Source organism: Struthio camelus, chromosome 17 (assembly GCF_040807025.1).
Source record: "Struthio camelus isolate bStrCam1 chromosome 17, bStrCam1.hap1, whole genome shotgun sequence".
Taxonomy (NCBI): domain Eukaryota; kingdom Metazoa; phylum Chordata; class Aves; order Struthioniformes; family Struthionidae; genus Struthio; species Struthio camelus.
In genome coordinates, this window is record NC_090958.1 from 20,869,515 (window position 1) to 20,890,098 (window position 20,584).

General features: G+C 41.1%; 1 protein-coding gene and 1 long non-coding RNA gene across 3 annotated transcripts in view; one reads left to right on the forward strand and one right to left on the reverse strand.

Moving 5' to 3' along the window:
- TTC28 (tetratricopeptide repeat domain 28) overlaps window positions 1–18,408 on the reverse strand; it is a 230,261-nt gene extending 211,853 nt beyond the window's left edge. For both annotated transcript variants that reach the window (XM_068911355.1, XM_068911354.1), the window contains exons 1-2: window positions 18,338–18,408; window positions 3,121–3,399 (exon numbers count right to left, since the gene is read on the reverse strand). In XM_068911355.1, the coding sequence (XP_068767456.1) occupies window positions 3,121–3,348 (228 nt within the window). In that variant the 5' untranslated portion in view covers window positions 3,349–3,399; window positions 18,338–18,408. The remainder of the gene's footprint in view (window positions 1–3,120; window positions 3,400–18,337) is intronic.
- Window positions 16,148–19,701, forward strand: LOC138061413 (uncharacterized). The gene is made up of 2 exons (XR_011135148.1): window positions 16,148–17,856; window positions 19,306–19,701. It is a non-coding gene; the product is annotated as an uncharacterized lncRNA (long non-coding RNA).
- The last annotated feature ends 883 nt before the right edge of the window (window positions 19,702–20,584 follow it).

Here is a 20,584-nt window from a genome sequence, read left to right on the forward strand (position 1 = left end):
CCTTTCAAAACATATTAGCTTAAACCTATCAATAATCAATGTCTAAATACTCTTGTTATTCATATGATTTATTCCTCCATTTTGCTAAAAGTTTGGCTTCAAAGTCTTGAACTGGTAGCCAGAAGGTCACCTGGGGGCTCGCGTGCAGGAGTGCTCACGTTCAGATGCTCAGCCAGTGACAGGCGGATCCCTCTTACAGCTGTGTAACGAGGGGCAGACCGAGTTTTAAGGTGAGCTGGCAGTGGAACTGGGGAACATCGCTTGGCTGATTGCTGTGAAAAGGGGTGAACAGATACAGTCAGCCAACCTTGGGCGGGAAGAGAAGGAAGAAGTGGTGTAATCAACACACAAGTCATCTGGGATAAACTGCTTCCGAATGGGCATGGACTGGGATATTTTACGGCACAAGCTTGTAATTACTGCTGCTATTATAAACAACGAGTTTTTCACTTCAGGTTAAATAGGTACCAGAAAGGCACGCTTTAACATTGGACATTTTCTAACATTTTTTAAAACTCAGAAGTTTTTGACAAAAACAAAAAAACCCAAGTTTTTCTTGAATAGCTATTGTAGACATACAGTATTTCTCCTGAGAGACAGCTGCTCTGATTCATCTACAAATTCTCTCACAAGAGTAACATTTAGGAACATATAGATAGGCATGTCCTAATGCAGCTAAATTTTGGCTCTGTTTCTCATGTCAATTAGGGTTTTTTTTTTTTAATAAAAGCATAATACCAACTGGTATGCCATATGCATTCAAGGAAAAAACAAAACCTCTTTTTTATTGGTTCGCACTGATTAAAAAAAAGAAGTATACGCTGCAGGAGCAAATCTAGAATAATGACAAAACACGGGATCATTAAAATTAAAAAACAGAAAATAACGTTCCAGATGCTAGCCTAATGGTATGGGAGAAGAGACCGTGTGAAGCCTTGAAAATGCGACAAACTGACAATACCCCTGTGAAAAGATAAAAGGAAGGAACAAAAAAGAGATTGAGGATGAGCTTTATACAGGAAAGAAAGTCTGCAAAAGCTACTTCAATTGTTTTATTTCTTACTGACAGCAGCTTTCCATGGATATAAGCATTTTGCATCATGGCGCAAGATATCCTTTACACATTGATCCAATAAAGCAAAAACATAAGCTATGTCATCATAATAACATCATCCAGATCTTCCACTGCTTTTTCACCAGTAAGGCCCAAAATGCTTTATAAAAACAGACTCCTCACCTCTTTGTATAAAAAAAGAATAAAGAGAGGAACAAAGTTTGCTCAAGCTCAGGTGGATGCTTAATAGCAGAATTGGAATCAAAACAGAGATATTTCAAGTTTTTAACTCAATAATGGAGTCCCTTTGAAATAGAAGTCTCATATTTTACATTATCAAAAGTAAATTTAAACTATTCCACTTTAACACTGCATCAGTACATATTCCCTTTTTAATTTTAACAGACTGATAACAATGTCTTCATTTAACACAGCTATTATTTAAGCGACTAAATCTCCTATTCCGTCTTATTTGGCATTTTGATCCACAAATCTAGTCCAATGATCCATTTCAAAAGCCTTGCTATACCTCCATCTGTGACTGGCATTTTGAAAGTACTCTTTTATGAAGTCTTTCCATAGCTGCTCTTCTAAGTCAGCTCTACAGTAAATCATTACCAGATTTCTTAGAAAGAGGATACAAAGCTAAGCAAAACCACCCTTGCATTTATATTCTTTGACTACCTGCATTTGCACAACTGACCAGGAAATCTGGAGTTTGATTCAGGTAATGCAATTTTATTTATTTTAACACAGTCCTTGATAAAAATACATGCAAAATCTGTTATCACATTCAATAACAGAATACAGAAGTCAGTGGCGGAAGAAATTTATAAGCCTGTAAATAACTACCCTGATGAAGCAGGAATTCCTTGCTAACATGGATTATGATACAACCTATAAACTGCAGAGAGGCTGGGTACAAATAATAGGGAGAATATATGAAAACCCTTGCTTTCATTAACAAAGGCTGAAAGATAAAGCAGCAGTATAAAAGCAAAAAGAAAAAGAAAGTGCAACGGTTCAGTGCGTAAATAAAATCTGAAAGAAAAACACAAAATGAAGTGCTGCAATTCAAGATGGCCACTCCAAAAAACATAATTCACAAAAGGGAAGGCTCTTCTATGGCTTACTATGATGGTCTTTGTTTTGAGATTAGAGCGTGCAGAGCTCTAGAAAACACTTTCACTAAAATTTTTTCTAAACCACTTTTCTGGTCTTACAAAAGAGATAAAATTTTTGGACTCCAGCTGACGAGCAGTTGAACACACTGCACTTTTTGATCACCAGTACGGAGTGTTGTGCTTGTTACTTGCCACAGTTTCTGAGCAGAGGAACCTGAGTGATGAATCTCATCTTAAATTGCATCTTTAGTTAAAGAGACTAGTAGTAAGACTGTGCAAGGGACTGACAGGAGAAATGCAATCTGGAGCAGACGCTGCTAAAATTGATTAGCAGGTAAATGCCTGGCCCTGGGCTAGCCAAGAGTGAGCCAGAGCTACAGAAGCAATCAACAGTAGCTAGTGGGAACCAATACTAGAAGAAAGAGGTAATCAACACCATTTACGCTTTCCAAAATGATTCCTCGTGCAGTTAACTCTTATTAAGAATGTTGAGATGCACAGAATTTTTTAAAACATCTCCTCAAAATATGCTACGCATAACAACTCTTTAAACACTATTTTGAGAGGTCTTATTGCTCCATTATTAGTAAGAATCTCTGTGCTACCTCTTAAGAAATTTTAGAATAAAATATTCCTGGATGCTCCTGAACACTTACTACTTTCAGTATTAAAACAGTTATCTGGTCTTCACATCCCAAAAGTGATGCTGTTTCAAAATGGTTAAGATCAGTATCTTCACGGGCATCAGGAAAAAAAAAAAAGTTGTTTATTCAGAAAACAGCTTAATATAACTTTTAAACACAAAAGATATTTACTATCTAGAGGTTTTAGCAAAGAGAGCCATTAGTACAGAAATATTCATACTCATCTACATTACATGTTAGTAACGTAAAGAATAATCGTGAAGGAGTAACTGCTTCCCCAGAAGAGAAACTTTCTTACCTTTGGCCATTTGGGATTTAGAAGTCGTGCTTTGATTGCATCATCCAGTGCCTTGTCATACTGATGGATTTTCATGTAGGCTGCTGAACGGTTACTGTAGAGAATGCAGTTCTGAGGGTCGACTCCCAAAGCCTCGTTGTACAACGTGATCGCTGTGTGAAAGTCGCCATCATGGCAAGCCTGGTTGCTCTGGCGAACTTTCTCGACAAATTCAGCTTTGCTCAACATGGAGCTGTCAGGACTTCTTTTTCCAAAAGATTTTGATCCAAAAAAAGAAATCTGTGGGGGAAAAAAAAGATGCTAACATTAAGAAATGCCGCTCAAAAATATTATTAAAATTGTCAAAATATTAAAAACTGTACAGTAGAAATTAAAGCCATCAGCATTACTGCAGCAAATTCTGAAGTGGGAATTAGATTTTTTTTTAATTATTTATTGACTTTTTTTTGGTACAGCAGCAACAAGAAAGACCCTTAGAAAACATGTTATTTCCCGTGCAGGATGTTTTCTAGAAAACACATGCCTTCTTCAGGCATACGATGAGCTGTAATACGTCTTTTAATATGCTGCACTCCGCATATTCACACCTTTTTTCCCCCTCAGCCATACTCTGATTCTACAACATCAAGCATATTTCGAGGGTAAGGAAGTTTATCTGAAAAGGTGGCAGGCGTGAAGGTGAAGATGACGCTGGTATAGTCACAGTTTGATAAAGAGGTCACGAAGAAGCGCGTGTGTGCACAGACAAACGTATAAATCTCTTTAAAACCAAGAGCTTACTCTCCTACATCTGCTCACAAACCTCTACATAAAGCCAGGTGCCAGCTACAGATTACTCACGAACGGAAAGAGGAGGAGGAGTGCGTGGAATAGGGAATACTCGCACAAACTAGCGGGGCACAAAGCCTACGTCAGCAACAGAGGAGTCATCGCTGCAGACCGCTCCCTGGTTTGCCAAAGTCAGGCAATACAAATAGACAAGGAAAAACAGTTTTGAACTACACAGTTTGGGGCCTTTTATTTGTAGACCTCTAAAGATTTAAAGTGAGCTATAGTAGGCCTCAGTTCCACAAGTTGCCTTGTGCATTTATAATTCAAAAAGTAGCTTTTTTCCTTTTTTTTTTTTTAAAGGACATTTTAAAAGTCATCATTCAGTGCCAAAACTCACTAATAACAAGCGAACAGACAAATCCTGCAATTGCAGGGAAGTGTCACGTACACGCCGACGGTTTCAACTCGTTGCTGAACAAAAAGTCACAGAACAAACAATTAACCAGCCCTCCCCCTTCAAAGGCCAGCATCACCGGGAGCCACGACACTTGCTTCCGGCTAGTTGCAAGAAGTGCGGGTTTACCTGCTGGAACTCCAGCAGGTGACATTCACACAACGTTACAGCATAACAGTATATACATCGTGGATGAATGACCTCCCACACTATAACATCAGCTGCATTTAGCCAGCACGCTGAATGCGGGGGGCTGCTAGAGTGGGAACACTCTCAAATTCATAATGCTGCAGGTATAAGCAGAAAGGTGGGGCTTAGTTTTTGGATTGGTTTTGGTTTCAGTACGAGGTGCTGCTCCGAATGGGACAAAAATGAAGCATCAGAATCTTGCTCGTTTTCACTGAGGCTCAAATCATCATCATTATTAATATAAATCACCATTGAAATCAAGAAGTTTATGCTCTAGATGAACGGATGAGCAAGCCGGCTTCATTAACAAGGACTCTTAAAAGCAGAGTTTTATGCACACACCCCCCCCCCCCCCAAAACACTATATTTTGCTGGAGACATTCCCTGTTAGGCAGGGAAAGATTAAAGAACAAATTACAGCATTTTAAGACTAAAACAAGAAATAGACTAGAAGGACTATCAGGAAGCCACCTCATCCAATAATCTTCAAGCCAAAATCCAAGAGATCAGAAAGGAGAAACAGTACGTTTGCAGAGGAGATCGATGAGGAAGTGCTGGGAACTGAGCAATCCCCAGGACTTAAAACACCACACGCAGAGGTGAACGCCTCTGAGCGATCCTGATGCCGCTTGCTCCTTTTTCCCAGATGGGATTGCTGCTTTCCCTCTGCAAAACCTGCAAAGCCTGAAACCTGGTTCATTCCCCCACTAACAATAAACACAAGTCTGTAGCAATTCAGTAGTAATTAATATCAGGGCCACAAACAAAGGAAGGTCAGAAAAAGATTACCAATGCTGAAAGGAAAAAAAAGGAAAGCCTGAGAACTGGATTTTCCCTAACTTTTTCTTATTCTGATTTACAACAGGTGGAGAAATGGAAAGATTAAAGAGTGAAAATGTGGGTTAACAGGCACAATACCTCTTTTCATGTGTGAAGGATGTCATAAAGGCTTGTGCTAAAAATATTCTTAACAATTAGTCATGGGACTCTGCAGGATCTAAGAAAAAAGATCAGTGTCAGTGAAGAGCATTTGAAGTTACATTGATTCTGATTACTCTTTACCTTTCTACATTCTTCATTTTACTCAGTCATCTGCATTTAGTAACTGTTTCTGTCACGTGTACCATATTTCCTCCCGAAGACCCTCAAAAACCTCAACACAAGAACATCTTTGTATAATTTTGATTAAAAAACAGTTCAGAATTGTGCAGTTATTTTATTTGGCTGCAGGTAATATGTACATATGGAAACATACAAGGTACTTTGAGACTATTACAATTGAGACTGGCATTTCCCACATTTAGTCCTCCAGACAGAAAAAGGTTAAGAAAATTACATATTGTTACCACAACACAACAATTGCACAGCTTAAATACATTACCAGAGCAAGCTGAGGCATATTTTTAGGTGGAAAGGGAAGTAAGCTGCAAACTGACATCCTGTCTCAGGCATCAAAGTGGTCTATAGACTTCTTTAAGTATAAAAGCAAAAAACAAACAAAAAAACAACAACAAAAACTTTCAAATTAGAAAGCATGGATCGCTTCTTTTCCTTATGATTATACCCAAATTTTTCTGACAGGTGTTTTATCCAAACTGTTTCTAAAGCTATTGAAGGAGACTCCATGTTTTCCTCAGGCAACTCCATTCCACTGCTTCTTGATTTTCATAATTAAAGTATTTTTCCTAATATCAACTCCAAATCTCCTTTGCATCAATAAATGCAGTTTCTTGTCCTGTCTGCAGTAGAACTAACCAAAGACTTCATTCCTTTTATCTATGTAATTGCCTTAGAGTACTAAGGCAGTACTAAGAGTACTTGCTTATGTAAGCTAATATGTTGCTTGACTTTTTTATTTTTTTATTAGAAACAGCGCTATAAAAAGCAAATTTCTGCATCCTTGAAAATTCATTCCATATGCAGTACATCTTTAAATGCACTAGCATATTTCTCTGCTACTTCAGTCAAGTTTAGAAACAGCAACTTCATATATTCTCAAATACTAGCAGAAAATTGTCCTACTTTGAACAACTACTCCAACAATTGAGCCGAACATATTACTTTATGCCAAGCAGAATGATAATTCACATCTTTGTAAGTGTGTATGCGACCATAAACTTCACGATGTGCTCAGTTTGCCGTTACCTAAGGAGTTGCAAGGACAGAATATGAAGGGGCTTGTATTTAGCAGCTGTTGCACACAAGTGGATGTTTAAACACAGCGATCAGGAAACCCTGAGAAAACCAAATAGTCACTGGAAGGTCACAGAAGTACTCTGGGGGAAGACAGGAGCAAGAGAGAAGGTGGAAAGGTGAGGCTGGTGAGCGCCCCGCTGCTCAGGTGGCCACCCAGAGAAACGCTGGTTTACATGGAGAATTGCCTCATTGCAGGAAGAGGAAAAAAGCCAAAGGAAATATCAGATTCCTCCCTTCTCCATTTACCTTCACCTGCTGCTTTCCTCTGTAGCTTCAGAGGGAACAGCTTCGCTGATTCCAAGAAACTACATTTCTGCCTGCTCTTCAAGCCCATTTAATGCAATAATGTTGCGCAAGACTCTTCTCAGTGGGCAGACCTAACAACTATCACCTAATTTCTCCTACCGTTACAGTCAGAGAAACTAATGAACTTTCAGGCTGTTCTTACTTCAGCTGTCTCATGTTTGTTCCAGCTTTTGTTCCTGGAAATTACCAAAAGAGTGGAAAACTTGATTTTATACAGGCAAGAACCAACGCTCCAGAGTCACTCTAGGCATGAAAATCCAATGCAGTGTTTCACAAGGGCTCACTCTGCATAAGGAGTATGGAGCATTTTAACCTGAGCAATATTCCACTCGTAAAAAAGAATATACCCTTTAGCTGAGGTCTAAAAGGAGTCTGTAGTTCAAACATGTCAAAAATGTTCTGAAAGCAGCTGAACTTTCATACAATACTCAAGGAAATTCAGGGCTGACAGTCTACAGAGCTCCCATAAGTTTTTCAGAAGGTCCTGACAAAATTAGTGAACATAAATCAACAAGAGTATTGAAGAATTTATACTGCCAGTTCTGGGAATTTCAGAGGGAGAACAACAGAACCAGTGCAAGCACTTCACTGATATTCTGCTCAGGATGTCAGCAATCATCCTGATCCAAGATCCTTAGAAATGGTCTTAAAACACAAACAAACAAACAAACTAGCACCCTTTCAAAAGCTGTCAGTCGTAACAGCAACAGATGTTGTTTTTATCCAGACAGATTTACGAAAACTTTTTGGAAACCCCTGCTATGTCCTCAGCTTCTTCGCTTCCTACTACAACCCTGACAAATCTAGAGATTTTCATGTTCTAAATAAACTTCTACAGTGCAATTCAACTTAAATAAGCTCAGGTAGGTCAGACAGCACAACTTAAATTTCTGGCACAGCTAACACGCATGGCATTTGTACAATATGCCTAACTGATCAAAGGACAAGTCAGTCCATCAGAGGAGTAGAATAAAGCACCCAGAAAAAAGTTACAAGTATCTTCTCTTTAGAAATCATCCACATTTAGAACTGAAGGATGGTTCTCCCCTAGTCTCTAAACTACCTATTTTGTTTGCACTGCAATTCTAGGACCAAAACATTATTTTTTTTCTCTTGTCTGGTCAGGAGACCTATTTTGCAATTGTGGCTTCCTTGCAGGTGGCCATACCATTTAGCATTCATTTATAAGTACATCAATCACCACATAACATTTCTTGATAGTAATCACAGAAATTTTTCTCAGATTTAAGGTAATAGGGCTCCACTGAGGCAATCTGAACTTCATAAGAACTAGGACTAAATTCCTCTTCCTTTCAGGAGAGGAGCTTGTTATTTTTATCTAGCTTGTTCAGAATAAGACAGATAGGTGTTATCATCTGGGCACAGAATAACAGTTTCAAATTCTGAAGTACTATATAACTACCTCAATTTTTATGATCCACTGCAGTTATAACTTCCCTTACATAACTGGCTGCGTTGTCCGCTAGGGATTTTAATTCATTATGATGTGTTAAATACAGCCAATTCCCATCAACAAGAGTGAAAGAAGCAGGGCATAGTCTGGAATAAATTAAATTTAATCAATCAGTTAGTCACAAACATAACCAGAGTAAAAAGCATGACTCTCTCAGCAGAAAGTCTGAATATATTCTTCAGGAACAACCTCCTTTATGATAGTGTTTAGCACAGACTGTGAAGGAAACAATTTTGCTTCTACCCACGGAGCTGAACCTACCAGGAACAGTACACAACAGAAACAGCCAAGGTGATCTCCAACTTAATATGAACAGAAAGAGCAGCGTTTAACAAGCTTGTTTTTCAAACGATGAGAAGCATAAGGACACAACCTTTCAAACAAAGCATTCCGGTTTCTCAGTTGTATTTTCAAAGGTGTCCTGTCTCTGTTTTATTACATTTCCTAACTATTGGCTTGTGTCGGGGACAATGAAAACATCAGATGTTGTATACTTTCCATTCTTTCATCACATTCAGAGCAAATGACTGCAGCTTCCAGATGCAAGAGTACCAGAACTCCTCATGAAATAATGTTTAAAATGCCCCTACTGAGTTATTTAGGAGAGCAATATTTTAAGAAGTAGATTCCTTAACAGTAACTGTTATAACCATCTCCAGCAGGAAACGGTCTAGCTGTGAAAGGACAACTAATGCTCTTTTGAACCATCACACTTTGAAGAACCCACCTTTAGCTCGGCACAGTTCGCAGCAGATGGCATCTTTCTCATCACCTCCATCCAGCCACAAGGACAGACGCTGCTAGAGCCACAGAGACGACGTGCTCGGGAACAGCTTTAACAACCTAGCAGAGTCACTCAACTCTGCATAAACAGGTCTCTGCAAGAGCAGATCTCATCAAGCAAAATCTCAAGGCGCACAAGCCAGACAGAAAGAATATACAAGTTGTACAATAGCTGTCTTCTGTGTCTGTTTACTAGGCATGAACAAATCTAAATTGTGAGGCTAAATAGCATCACGAAAGAAAAGTGGAACTGTTCTAAAGGAAACTATGATGATAATTTCTAGTATACGTTACTATTTAATTCCTGCTGTCAGGAGAACTACTTAAGGCAGTAGAATGTCATTATGCAAAGGCACAACGTAATGTAAAGGCACATGCAATACGTAATAGCACGTTATGTGTCATTATGTAACCACAGAGCAAAACTGAGCCACTCTGGCACCCAAACCACAAATAAAAAAAGATTATTAGGACTGTGCGAGGTACTGTACCAATGCACAAAAAGTACTCATTACAAAACCACCCCCACTTTCTGCTCACTACTGTTCTTCTGTCCTATTATTATGGCAGAAGGTGATCGCAATGCACATATTTAGGCTGCCTAACACTTTGATGTAGAGTTGCTACAGAGGATACGCAAGACTTGAAGTTCTTTCCCTCACTGTTTACAAACTGTGCCAATACTAAAGAAGCAGCAGAAATTCCTTGCTGCAGCAGAACAAAAAAGCTGTCAAGCAGAAATGAGAATCCAGTGGAGATAATTTGAGGTAGGAGCTCCTGGATTACTAGCAAAGAAGAAGATGGTATGAGCTTCTCAGCACCATTTCTGTAAACTGAGCTACGGCACCAGAAACCAGGTCCTACTGTGGAGGTCACATCAGACAGAAGCTTGCACAATATCTGCCTCAGACTGGATTCAACAATTAATCCCCTTCACTGGGGAAAGGGCCTCCTCCTCGTGCAGAAGCACTCAAGGTTCAGCCTTTCTGAATATTCAAGATGAGTATTAAAATCACAGTTTCCTTCACCCATTTTATTTTCAAGAACAAATGAACTCCCAACCCCCAAAGCAAATAATAAGTTGAGCAGACTGACAAAGCTACATTACGAGAACGTTTATCTCCCACGATCAAGCTTGCTGAAGTTAGTCCTTTACAGAGACTAAACATTTAAAAACAAAAATAAATAGGTGCTCATATGTACAGAAAGATCTGACTGTTCAAACAGCACATGGCCATCCAGTAAATGGAAGTGATTCCCATTGAACTCCAGTAATATGAGTGACAAAAGATAACAGCAAAAATCCAAATTCTGCTCCAAGAAAAGAGGGCAACGGAACACAGCAGAGTGAAAGAGCATAACGGAAAACAATGCGATACAAGAGCATAAACAGAATGCTTGATTAAAGAATGAGGAATTTTGCACATCAGAGCTTGCTAATTCACATGTAACCTATCTTATCTAAAGTTATAAAAGCGCAGTTCAAATAAATATGCCTTATATAAATGGTGCCTTTAGTGGCAAGTCCATAACTAAGACCCCTTTTAAAAAAAAAAAACCCTCATAACTTTCAAAAAAGACTAAGTAAGAGATGTAGCATTTTTATGTTTTAAATTATTTAAATAGCTCAAGAGATTCAGTGAAGCATCAGGAGGGGAAAAAACGTACGGAAAAAGCTAAGCAGAAAAAGCTGGCATTCCAAAAGGATTCTGAAGCAAAGTGACAGTTGCTTACTGTAAATACAGGTTTCCAAAACCAGCTCAGATCTAAAACTGAGCTTCCCTTTCTCCAAAAACAGCTACATAACATTTCATATTTTACAATTCCCTCCAAAGAATGCTAGATTGAAAGTGTTGTTGAATGATTCTTTCACTTAACTTGGAAAAGTTCACCTCTAAAAAGGCTCCTTTTTTTTTTTTTTTCATTCCAGATTCTGGGGTATTATTGTTTTATTGTAGAGGAAAACATCTGGGACGAGAGTCCAAGAACAGACAAAGAATTTGAAGTCCCTCCCCATAACCTCCACGCTCCTAGCAGCGAGCACTCCAGTTACAGTCAGAACAACACTTCTGAGCACTCACCAAAACCTGCCAAGCCACACGCAGCCTTCACCCAATCAGAACACAGTTTGTGTAGAAATAGTGTAGAAATAAACGAAAAGCCACTGAAACCGTATGTTCCAAAGAACCTAGTTCTGTTGCCCAGCCCACTGAAGGACGTGCACAACCGCTATCCAGACTGCTCAGCGTTTCTGATCTGGATTTCGTCTTCACAAATTGCTACGAAGTATTATACTTGGGAGTACATACAACATCTCCCATCTCTTCTTACACAGATGTAAGAAAACATTTCCTTAAATATCAGTAACATAACATATACGCCCAGTAAGCAGGACACAAGTAAATCGGACAACGGCTAAGACTATTCCTGCCCTTAAAACTACAGGTAATTGAGAGAAACGCTACTCAACGATCAGTTACGGAGTGGTCACTGGGAAAACACTCTCGGGCTAAAATAGGCCTATCCAGTTTTGATGCCTCAATGAAAACAAAAACATTGCCACCACCCAACTGACATACTGCTGAAGTAATCTCTCTAGTAGAAGCAATATCAAGTAAATCCTACCAGCTCCTGTTGCTTCTGACATTTTCAATGTTCTGCAGTTTTTAAACTCTTAACATTTACGGTGTTAATTATCATAGTGTCCAAGCTTTTATCTAATTTACTCTAAAGAACTCCTCCGAATCTCAGTGAACGTTGTTCTACTTACAGATCAGGTTTTAAATTCCTCTAGTAAAAACTACATTATAGGGAAAAAGACAACCGTTAGATTTTCACAAAATAATAGGTAAAACAGAAGTCAAACTTCCAAATACATTTCAGTCTTCAAACTTCAAGCAGAATCCACCAGACCCTAAAGACTATGCGCTCACTGCAAATTTGGTTCCACATGGATAGAATTTTGGGAAAGATGAAGAGTTTATAAACTTCTAGAAGGGATTTTCAGAAGTTCATGGAAATCTATTTTTCTATCTTAAAAGAAAAAGTTAAATTTACCTAAAGAAATCAAAAAAATTAGAAGGAATAAACACGTTAACAGAAAATTCTTCCCATAAACTACAGGACCATACTGTTATGAAAAAAAGAATGAACCTGTGCTTTCTGATTACGGAAAAAAACCTATTTCAGTGAATTTCCTAATGGAACATATGGTAAGTTTCTGGAGCATTTTGTTCTGAAAATATTTTACTACTTCAGCTTTTCTTGGTAATTAGAGACAAAGATATTTTAAATATGAACTTATTAACAGGAAGAAAACTGATCTTTGACCTCAAATTTATACAAAATTTCTAAAGAGTTCAATAAAAATGAGAAGCAACTGTGAACTTACAGTACTGAACCTGAAAAAAATCAACTGTTCTGAAGGAACAGTATGCAAACACCTCCAAAAGTTAACTTACAGTTTGAACACATGATAACTAAAGTAACCCTGGTCTGCATCATTCCAGTTCTGCTGTGATTGCAAGGTAGAAAGGCCATCACTGTCAGATCTGCTCCAGTTTGGGCTATGTTACATGTTGCTTAGAATTCTAAGAACTATGCAATCCATAGCCGAATTTAAGCAACGCTTCGGTTCGTATATCATTTTAAAAACCAAAGGTTATGCAGACAAAACTATGCCCTCATTTATACTTTTGCAACATATTTAAGAAATAAATTTCTACTTTTAAGTAAACACACTCCAAAACCAAGAAAGAACTCAGTTGTACAAATGTTATTTTTAAATACTATTCAGAAACTAACCTGATTTCACTATAGACACACTGCAAAATACTATCTGGATCACATAAGCAATGCAAGCTTTTCATACGATACGTCTAGTTCCAAATGTAATTAATTACAATAATTAAAAAACTATTAGCAATATGCATCAAGTTATTTGAAAACTTTTATTCCCACTTTCCTAAAATTGGTGACATTTGAGCTTTTCTCAGTCCTTAAGAAGCATGTCAAGTAACGATATGAAGCCAACTAATAATAAATAAGCAGACAGCCAAAAAGAGATCATGAAAATCTTCTCATATATAACTTTTGGGGGTTTTCTAGAAGATCCTCAATCACAAATCAGTCATAAACCAGCCTACGTCGTTCTTGTTCTCACTTTCCTGGTTTTTTTCTGATTGTTACACCTTTTGGTTACAGTGCATCTTACATTTAAATTGGAAGTTCACTGAGACTAGCTGATGTAACATTTGGGTACCTGGATCCACAAGGTCCTTAATCCTTCAGGACCATATTGCACTAGAAGTCAATAAAAGTAGCCACAGCCCCTTTTACAAGATGATCAATGTCTCAAATATAGCATTCTTTCATTTTCCATTATATATACTGCATGTTTCATGTTCCCTATTTTCCTTTACTAAAACAGTAACACTGAGGTGATAAAAACAGGATTTGATACATCAGATTTCTGATCTAGAATTAGATTAACATTGCACTTGGATGATAACTAAACTCGTCAAAACAAACATTCATCATTTTGCTCCTTAAAACATCGATTAATATTCACGAGCCACAACACAAAAGAGAACTTTCATACAATTTTAGTTTCCTTAGCAAATTATTTTTAAGGCCTCGAATGAAACAGAATCAAAGCAAACAAACCTGAGAGCCTTCATCAGCCAGCTTGATACACAGTCAAAGTGATGCATAAGAGTAACTGGGACTTCCTGTGCAGACCTCACTGGCAGATTGTTACTAGGATGGAAAATTCTAATTTACAAATTATATACTTCAAGATAAATGTGTCACCAAAGAGGGGGGTCTTTCTTTCATGACAGAGTAAATTTCATGCACAAGAATCATTTTCTCTGCTGAGTCACACCTCTATCCAAAGCTTTATATCCAAAAGCTCCCTCGTTAAACACTTTCTCATGAACTTCTGAGAAGATCAGAAGCAAATTAATGTTTCAAGGCCTTGGTCAGTTATCTATAGGGACTATTAAGGAGGATTTTCCTCAAGGCACAACTGTTCAGATGTGTTCAGTGTAGAAGACAAGTTTTACCTTATTTTAAAGAATTAAGGACCAAACGGATGGAGACAATATATCTAAATTCTAAAATGTTATCCTGCAGCTTCTTTCTCAGGCATCTGCTAGCGTTTCTTGATCGCAGTCAAATCAATCAGCAGACTAGCGTTTAAAAGGAAACGCATACAAAGTTATATTGGCAAGGGCGTTAGAGAACACGGGGACTGCATGGAGTGTGGACGTCACTCCCAAACTTCTGGGCAAATGTACTTAATGAATTCAAGACAGTGGCAATGCATTGGTCCTTCCCATTTTCTGACTGTGACACACAAGTCACTTTCTAGGCTTCTTAGAGATCTAACTCAAAATGTTTGTTGCAGGTGAGCTACCAAAACGTAATTGCTTTTAAACAGTAACGAAACAAAATGATAGTCAAACGTAAAACTAACTGCCCAGAGCACAGAAGAATCTTCAGTATGTTCTGGGAAATAGTAGAAGACATTCAATGTCAGTAAATGCAAAGCAACAGAAAAAAAATTCTTAGCTGCTCATCAGAATAACTGGCCCCAAACTTACCTTTAACCCTCATAAGAGACATTTTAGAGTCTTTGGGGAAATTCTCCTGGAAACATTGTCCTTGTGCTCATGAGCAGTCAGAGAGACAAGTAAAGGACGAGTAAAAGAATGAGAATCCTTAGAGAAGTGAAGAGCAGGAAACAACCATGCCATGCTAAAAATCCATAGCATGAAGCACATTTTAAATACCATGTTCAGTTTTGCTCCCGCCAGCACCACACAAAGTTATATACATAAGTACAAAAGGAACACAGATGGGTAACACAGATAACCCAAGACATGGATCAATCTCTGTATCCAAAGAAAGGCTGAGATAGACTATGAAACTTGAAGAAGAATCGAAGGGAGTAAGTCAAAGGTCTATAAAATCATGGAAAACATGGAAAAGGTAAAGCAAGTAGGGAACAATTATTTACTGTTTCTTACAGGAAAAGACAGGCATCAAATAGGCAGAAAATGAAAGAAAGCCAAATGAAGCAGCCTTACACATGCGACGTAGTTAACGTGCTCGCAGGTGTTACAAATGCCAGTAGTAATAACGCATTCAAAAAACTAATTAAAAACATGTAAAAAACTTGCTGAAGGCTACTGAATGCCAAATTACAAGTCTTGAATATTCAATAAGTTCATATTATTTGTTTGTTACAATAGGCTGGTCTACTATCTCTGGTTTTGTAAATGCACACTGTCATGAAATTTGAAAAGTAAACCTTTTACATATAAATTACCACTTACTCTTCAGACTTGCTCTGTTATCGTACAGCTTTATATTAAGGAACTATATTGTTGAAAAGCTTATTAAAAAATACATGTCTTTTCAACAATGCTAGAAGGAAAAAATCATTTACATAATAAAATATGGTAATAGGGTAAGTAAAGTACTAACTCAATTCTCAAGTATTGTAAAAAGTATTTAAAATAAAAAATTTGTATGTAAAGAACAGTGTTTTCATTATAATTTAACAGCAAGTGAAAGCAAATGTCACATACACCCCAATTCTTATGACGTTTATTTTCAAATAAAGACAGAGACAAGATTCTGCTGAAATAAATGTTTCTACCATGGATGCCTAGATCCACAGTAATGGTAACGGACACATTACAGATGCTTAAAACAGACTAGTCCTCATACATCACTGCCAATCAATCACCTAGAAGTTCAAAAATAGATATTTATTATTTAGTTCCGTGTACTCAGAACACTTCCACTGTAAGAACAGCTGGAACTCAACATATACTTACTAAAGCTTCAGCACAACGATGTCAAACATACGGGCCATAGGCCACGTCCGCCTGGCACGACGCATTTACGTAGCTTCCACAACAGACTCAAACTGGGCTGGGGGAGGGGAATGACTACATTTTTTCCTTTTCCCTTAAAAATAAAAATCTAGTTTTAGTGGCCTCAGAGATAATCTTCAAATTAAAAATTTGAAAATTAGTGAATGCAAATTCAAGCGTGTGTTTGAGCAAGCTGAAAGCCTAAAACCAACTCAGAGGTGCAAATTCTCCAGGTCCCTATTAATCTCATTAGAAAGTCACCTTGAAGACCAGGGACAGTCCCTCAGCATCAACACAAAGTACGTTATTGTTAATCATTTCAGAAAAAGAATGTGAAAGAATAAAAGTTCTTAAAGAATGGGAAAAACAGAACAAAGACATGGTACAGAAGAAAGGTAAGCAATAGAAAAACTAGGATGAAGAAGAACGAGCAATTATAAACTGAAAGGAGATCGTTTTCTGAGAAGAGTTAGTATGACACTGAGACATAGAAAAGAAATAAAAGTTGCCCTCCTAGCTAAAGGGTTGTTTGCTCCCACTGCTATCCAAAAAATCTCCCGTTAATGTAAGAGAAAGATCTAGTATCAGCTAGAGGGAGCACAAAACCTTGAATTTAGTTATTGTGATAATCAAGATGATTTAATTATTACTCAGTATGGAATCTCACCTTTTCCTCCGACCTGTCAGTCACAGGCAGACAGGCATGACAACGACGGATGGATGAGTCAACAATACAGTTAAAGCCAGGTCTAAACAAGAACTTCCACTTAAGGAAGTGCTTGCTGGATTTTGTTGTCTGCTAATAAATCATTCAATCGCTCTAGTACAACTGTTTTCTTCTCTGAAGGGGTCTGTGCCACTTCTGAGCGCAGGTCTATCAGCACAACGGCAACAAAAACACTCACTCATCCACCAGCGCATAGGCGCTTCGCCTTCAATCTCACATTACAACTCCCGTCTCCAGTGACCTGCCCAGGAGGAACGCAAGCAAATAGTTGCTACCTGGGAGAGGAGGAAAGCACATGCAACGGGCAACCGGGGCTGAAAACCGCGTCCGTCAAGCGAGGGATAACCTGGTAAAACACAGCGAAGTAGCCAGAAGACAGGAACTGATCAACAGCTAGCAGAAACATAGACATGGACCAATGCTGTTGCAGCAGTAGATTTCATCTCTTGAAAATGAATATTTAGACAGTACAAGTAATCATTAATAACATTATCATTAGTAATCATTACTCATGTACACAGGTTTGTTCCAACTCTTCAAGAACACGTGACTGTGTGTTTATATCAGACCAAAAAAGTATGCAGAAGGGAAGGTTTCAAGCCCGACTACTGAAAAAAAAAAAAATACATTCGAGCCACATCTATCCGTTTATCAAAAACGTCTTTGCAAAGAAACCTGTGAGGAGTTTCGCTGGGGCGTGAAGAGCTCTCACACAGCAGCGGCAGCCGGGACAAGAGGGGTGAGATGCTGTCTAGGACCGTGCGAGACCTCCAGGAGGGGGAAAAGGCGTTCAGGGGTAAACGCGAACAGCCGCCGGCGGAGAGGAAGAGGAGGCGGCGGCGGCGGCAGAGCTGCGTTGCCGGAGGGGCTGACGGAGGCACCTCGACCCCCGCCCCCAGGAGGCCCGAGGGCACCCCTGCGGCCCGGCCCCGGCCCGCCAACTCCGCCGGTAACGAGACCCGCCCTGACGCCTCTCGACGCCGCTCTTCCGCGGCCGGCTGCGCCGCCGAGCTGCCGCCCGCCCGCCCGCCCGCCAGGTTTCCACGCCGAGCGCGGCTTTCGCTCGGCCCAGGCGCGGCCGCTCTGCCCGCTCCCGCCCCCCGCCGCCGCGACGGGCCGGGCCGGGGCAGCGCCGCTCCCGCTCCCGCTCCCGCTCCCGCTCCGGCTCCCGCCGGCCCGGGCCGGGCGCCGCCGAGCGCCCCGGCCCCGCCGCCGGCCCGCGGGGGAGCGCAGCGCAGCGCAGCGCAGCGGCCCGGCCCGGCCCGGCCCGGCCCGGCCGCGGGCCTGCGCCTCCCCGCGCCCCCCCGACGGCCGCGGGCAGCCATCGCGCCCGCCCGGCCCGGCCCGGCCGCCAGGCGGCCGAGGCGGCGGGAAGGGGCCCCCGCGCCCCCCGTCCCCGCCGCGGCCCGGCCCGGCCGGCTGCCACTCACCCGCGCAGGCTCCGCGTCCCGCTCCCGCCGCCGCCGAGCCCGGCCCCCCGCTGCGGCCCCCGGCGGGGCGGGCGCCGCCGCCGCCTGTTGCTCCATCGCGCCGCGGCTCCTCCTCCCCCCCTCCTGCTCCTGCTCCTCGGGGCGGCCGCCGCCGCCGCCCCCCGCCGGCCGACCCCGCCCGCCCGGCCGTGAGGAGCCGCGCGGACCCGGCCCCGGCCCCGGCCCCGCTGCCGGCCCCCGGCCCCGCCCCGGGGCGGCTCCGCGCCGACCCCGCGCCCCCCGCGCCCCCGGCCGAGTCCCGGGCCGCTCCGCCAGCGCCGCGGCGGGAGAGCGCGCGCCCAGGAGCGGCCGCAGCTCGGCGGCGACCAGCGCCGCCCGCCCCCACCTCCGCCAGCGCGCGCCCTGGGTCGCGCTTACCGGGCGCAGCCAGGCGCCTCCCGCGCCTCCCCCTCGCCCTCCCAAGCAGCCGCCGGGCCGGGCTCTTCACAACGCAGCGGACTCTTCTTGCCTGCTGGAAGGAACGGGCAAGCAGCTCATTCCTGTGCTGTGAACACTACCTTTGTGAACACCCTGCAGTCTCCTGCGCGGGGGCAGAAAAAAAACACAAAGGGGATTAATTTCTTGACTAGATGGAAATTGGACGCTAACGCAGTACCGTGGAATTTAATAACACCCTCCAAATTTACCTTCTCATGAGAAAAACATAAAAGTCTGAAACTTCAAAAAGCTTTCTGCAATAATATGACGAGCCATAAGGCTCAAGGTTTTATCTTTGAATGAGTGAGATCAAAATTAAGATTGCATTAGGAAACAGACACAGGTCTTCCTAAAAGCACTGGTAACCAAATCCCAAAGGCATCCACTTTTGCAGTACACCACATCAAAAACCTAGCCCAAAGACATCGAGTCCTTTACAATTCTTTTATCTAGCAGACAACAGCTGACTGTTCGTTCCCTTTTGCGTCCAGGCACCACGGTAAGCACCAGCGTTGAGGAAGTGCCAGCCGCTCACCTGCGCGCCAGCGTGCACCGGGCAGTGAATGGCCTTAGAGGACGGATGTACGTGCATTTCTTCTCACCTCTGTTTATCTGGATTGGATTTGCACCAGTGGTATTTTTCATCCAGATACCCGTGTTCCTCCCTATGGTTCATTAAGGAAAATACACAAACGTACAAGAATTGCCCTTTTATCATTAAGACCAGCTAACATCAAATATCTCAAAACATACCAGTCCTCTGCAATAGACAGATGTGGAAAAACCTGCCTCATGAATGCGTTATCTTAAACTTGTCACTGGTTTATTTCATAATGTGTCTTTATTTTTCCCAAATCCATTTACAGTAAATGCTTCTAACCAGAAAATGCATGTTTTCGAACAAAGGTACTAAATTCCTCCCTGACTCTCAGTAAATAATGGAATTAATGCCCTACAGTAGTAAGTACACAGTCCAAAAAACTTGTTTCATTTAACAGAAAGCAAATTAAATATGGGTAGTGTCTCAGTTCAATTTCTTGTTCTTCTCTTGCAGGAAGAGCAACTTTTTATCTATCTCCGTTATATCACTTGTTATCATGTTTCTTCTTACTCAATCCATCCTAAGGCAAACAAGCACAGTACACACTTTTCAAGAGGAGACCAATAACGCCCACATGCAGATGATAACCTTTGCTTTGAAAGCCTATCAATCACTTCACAGAACACAATACTATTGAGTATGCCAGCCCAGTATTTGGTGTTAACCTTTATCTAGTGTCCAGAGAGCCTCAAGCTCCATCAGTACTTATTCAGAATTGAATAAGACATGACAAAATTAGTCCCTAATATTTTTTCAGGATGGATCTGTGGAACAAAAAGAGAAGATGCTGTATCAGGTACGATCATCTGACAGACCACACCCACCCTAGTCATAATCCTTCTCATAGCAAAGTTCCTTTTATAAGTTTCTTTAGAGGTCAGTGGGCAGCACTTTGTAGCTAATACTATGGCTGAGGCAAGAGCCCAGAAATCCGAGCATTCCTGTTCTACTTGTAAGTACACAAAGCATCGTCACAATGCCTAAGATAGAAATTAGAACAGAAGTCACAAAGGGTATAGGTGGTGATGAAAGTAGCCTCAAAAATTTTAGCAACTTCATTCAAGAAAGAGATGCTAATTTTCCCAATACTCTCCCTGACTCAGACAGCTGGATGAGCTGTAGCAGGACTATTTGAGCAGGTTCTCATGCATACACAGCAGTCACTTCAG